This window comes from Adiantum capillus-veneris, chromosome 18 (assembly GCF_014529385.1).
Source record: "Adiantum capillus-veneris isolate H3 chromosome 18, ASM1452938v2, whole genome shotgun sequence".
NCBI classification, from domain to species: Eukaryota; Viridiplantae; Streptophyta; class Polypodiopsida; order Polypodiales; family Pteridaceae; genus Adiantum; species Adiantum capillus-veneris.
The window spans coordinates 144,878,052-144,882,014 of NC_140948.1; the positions used below are offsets into that span (position 1 = coordinate 144,878,052).

The window sequence follows — 3,963 nt, forward strand, 5'->3', positions numbered from 1 at the left end:
TTAACCCCCTCTTGGACATTATTTGCGAGATATTAACATGATGTGTCTTGATTTTGTCACTATAATAGGTTCTACTAGGATGCCTATAGCTGAGTAGAGAGCTTGGTTCACCTTTGCGAAAAATGGTTGTTGTCGGATGCTTGGCTTCTCTCAAACTCCAACTCACAAAACTCCAGGTTTACCTTTCACTCTCAATCTCATGAAAAGGCATGGCTAAGATTAGAGAGACTCTAGTGCTCTAACCTTGCTTGATCCTATCGCGTTTCTATTCACTATACAATTATAATTGAATCTCGACTTTTCAAAAAAAAAAAGTGGTGGACACATAACATAATATACAAAAGATATTCACTATGCAATTATAAATGAATTGCATTTTGACAAGTATGATTATGCTTGCACGATCATCGCCTTCTCATGGTGAATAACACGTGAGTCTTGGTTAGCTCCAAACTCTCTTCTTCAACTATCAAGGCCTCTCTTTTTTGGGGTGTGTTCAAACGATCATGGGACTTCATTGCTACGGGCTGCGCAGGTAACATCAAACGTGACGAGATCGCCATTGCTATGATCTCTCTCTCTCTCTCTCTCTCTCTCTCTCTCACACACACACACACACACACACACACACACACACACACACACACACACATGCAGACAAGTAAAAGTATGACCTATGGTGACCGGGTTGTTCTGTTTAATGCAGAATTTGAAGCTGATTTTGTTTGAACGTGGGTGAGATGCGGACTTTGCGGTGTATGCAAGTGTATGTGCAGTCTGCATGCACTCTGGCAGACATGTCTCTAGACAACAGGTGGTATGATTGAAGGAGTGTTTTATACATCCAAGAGTGAATTATGCAGTATTTTGCAAGAATGCATTGCCAAGAAAGATCTTACTTTAGGTAGAGGAGTGCACTCTCTTTTGATCGGTTATGGATATGAGTCTAAGAACACCTATAGTAGCCGGCTTATCCGTCTGTACACCGCCCTTGGACATTTTCAAGAGGCCACTGTTGCATTTAGTCAGGTCCCAAGGCCAAATTTATGCTCCTGGAGTGCCATTGTGGCAGGCTATGCAAGAATTGGAGACGCTCCGACGACCCTGGAGCTCTATCAGAAAATGCAGCAATGTGGTGTAAGGCCTAACAGTGAAGTCTTTTTATGCATGCTTAAGGTGTGTAGCAGTCAAGGATTCATTAGCATACCTGATGCCACAGAGCTTTTAAGACGGCAAGGTATACCTCTTTCCAACAACATTCTCATTAGCCTATTACAAGGCTGCCTCAAAGCAAGGAGTCTATCAGCTTGCAGGCACTTGCTTGAGCTTATCAAAAGCAAGGGTCTGGAATCTGTTGCGCTGTTTGGAAACCAGCTTATTCGCGTTTTTGCATTGTGTGGGAGCTTGGAAGAAGCCAAGCATGTATTTGAGATGATTGTGAATCCAAACACGCATACTTGGAACGCCATTATATCAGCCCATGTTAGCCTTGGAGAGAGTGAGCATGCTGTGTGTATGTTTTCTAGAATGCAGCAGGAGGGAACAGTACCGAATGAGTTTATTTTCACTTGCACCTTGAAGGCCTGTAGTACCATGGAAGCAGTAGAGCTAGGCAGGTTGGTCCATCACCAGATAGTTGTCTGTCAGCTGGAATCAAACATTTCTATAGGGAATGCTCTTGTGGATGTGTACTCAAAAGATGTAGATGTGGAGGATGCATCTAAGGTGTTTGATAACTTGGAACATCCAGACATCGTGTCATGGGGTTCAATGATTATTTGTTTTTCACAGCATGGCCATGATTTCAGTGCTGTAGAGCTCTATGACCGTATGGAGGAGGAGGGCATAACTCCAAACAGACCCATTTTTCTTCATGTTCTGAGAGCTTGCGGGAACATAGGAGCTTTGGGGCATGGCAGATTGCTGCATGTGCAGCTTCTTCGACATGGGTTACAATCTGATGGACTCATAGGAAGCGTTTTAATTCACATGTATGCAGCATGCGGTAACATCGAAGACCTCCGAGCTGTTTTTGAAAGGCTACCGGCACGTAATGTTATCTCTTGGGGAGCAATGATTAGCGGGCATGTGCAACAAGGAGACTACCAGTCAGCTGTCTGTTATCTTGAGGACATGCTGCAGGAAGGTATGAAGCCAGATACCGTGATTTTTACGGCCATATTAACTGCATGTACCCATGCTGGTCTCATTGATGTGGGAATTCAACACTTCAAGGTCATGACAGAGAAGTGTGGTTTAAGTCCCACTCTGACTCACTATAACTGCTTGATTGACCTCTATGCGCGGATGGGTTTGCTAGATGAGGCAAAGGCTTTGCTTCATACTATACCAGAATTACCTGATATCATCGGGTGGAAAGCTATACTCACTAGCTGTAGAACACACCGCAACACTAAGCTGGGGACTCAATGCTTAGATGCGTCTGTCCAGATTGATCCACATGATTCTGCGGGCTACATTCTTATGTCAAATATCTACACAGATATTGACTTGTAGGAGGAAGTCTGTGAGGTTTTTGTTGTTGCACTGTCAGACTCTGTGATGACAAGCTGTATGCTTGTCTTCACGACGCCGAGTCTGTTGCATGAAAGCCGGAGAGCAAGAGTAGACGGTCGTAAGACAACTAGATTCAGCCAGGGAAAGATGCCGATGTGAAAAAGCAGACAAAGCTGAACTGATCATTTCGCCATGTCTGCATCTTCTCTATCTGGCTGCAGCCCTGTGGAGACCAACTTCTGGAACTTAGCTGATGCCATGGCTTTTGAATTCCAATTGCCATCTCTTGTATGGCACTGTCAGTTCCTTAGAGCAGTGACAAGGAGCAGTCTATGGTTAAATGATGCACAAGTATTTCAAATTTTCAAATATTGGTACACTTTGAGAAGGGGCTGTGATGGGCTGGAAAAGCTTGCTTCATTTGAAATGAGCAATCCTGCAAACACTATTTGATAGTTGGCACACTGGTCAAGCTTCATCTCTTGGCTTGATGACTCGGTGGCTTTGGGATCCTTGAAAAGTTTATTGCCTATGGACTTGCCTTATGTCTATTTCAAAGAGCACCATCTTTTGCATGGGCAAAAACTGGGATCAATGCTAAGTCCCTTGGTGACTTATAATAGATATACTGGGAATCATGGTGAAACCGGCCCGTAGGGCGGTAGGCTATGGCTTTCACCCGAAATTCTTTACTGTACTTTAGATTTTCACGCAGAGAGAACTTTCCAAAGGTAACCTGCGAAACACTTAAAGCACACACACGGCTCGGAAGCTAGAATGCTTCGAGCAGACGCCAACAACCTGTAGGCCCCAAAATTGGCATCCCTTTCGGTATTTCTTTGTTCTTTAAGAGGGTAAATTACAAAGAAGAGACCTGGGAATTCTTTACCTGTATCTAGCTAGATACCATTTGTTTTGGCAAAATTCTCCGATAGCATAAGAGTCCCAAAACTTGCTCAAAACCAATTCCCCTGTTGGAACTCACTTCCACTGACATAAACCCTGTGTTTTCTGTCCAAAAACAGTAAATACAGTACGCTGTATTTATTGATTTTTGCCTTGTTAGCTCTTGACCTGTAACAAGCTTGCAAATGAAACTCTCCTAGCTAGAAATCGAGTGCTACCTCTTGTTCTATGAGGAAAGTTCACCATAGTGTGCCACTCGGCACATTTACAAGCAATTTCTCGTTTTGGGCTTCCCGATTAAAAATCTCCCAATTGGTTACCCGGTTGACTTTGTAGTAGAGTTCTAAAATGTTCCCCTTGTCATTCCGGGGTAACGACGCGAACAGATTTCGCAATTCCGTAAATTTTAGGGGATGCTTCCGTTGGACTCCCACTGGTCATCTGGCCATCTATCCCCGCCGGAACCGCATCCAAAAATGCAATGTAGCCCAGCTGTCGGGTACTTTCCTTTGGTGACCCCACCTTGGCGTTGTGCCTTTG

At 44.0% G+C, this 3,963-nt stretch overlaps 1 protein-coding gene across 1 annotated transcript; it reads left to right on the plus strand.

Moving 5' to 3' along the window:
- Positions 1-401: 401 nt before the first annotated feature.
- Positions 402-3,214, plus strand: LOC147436571 (pentatricopeptide repeat-containing protein At2g13600-like). The gene is made up of 2 exons (XM_086489442.1): positions 402-535; positions 707-3,214. The coding sequence occupies exon 2, from the start codon at positions 820-822 to the stop codon at positions 2,515-2,517; it is 1,698 nt and encodes a 565-aa protein (XP_086345568.1). The 5' UTR covers positions 402-535; positions 707-819; the 3' UTR covers positions 2,518-3,214.
- Positions 3,215-3,963: the final 749 nt, after the last annotated feature.

What these genes read in the sequence shown, in the direction of transcription:
- LOC147436571 (XM_086489442.1), top strand. Translation starts at nt 820, where the DNA reads ATGATTGAAGGAGTGTTTTATACATCCAAGAGTGAATTATGCAGTATT.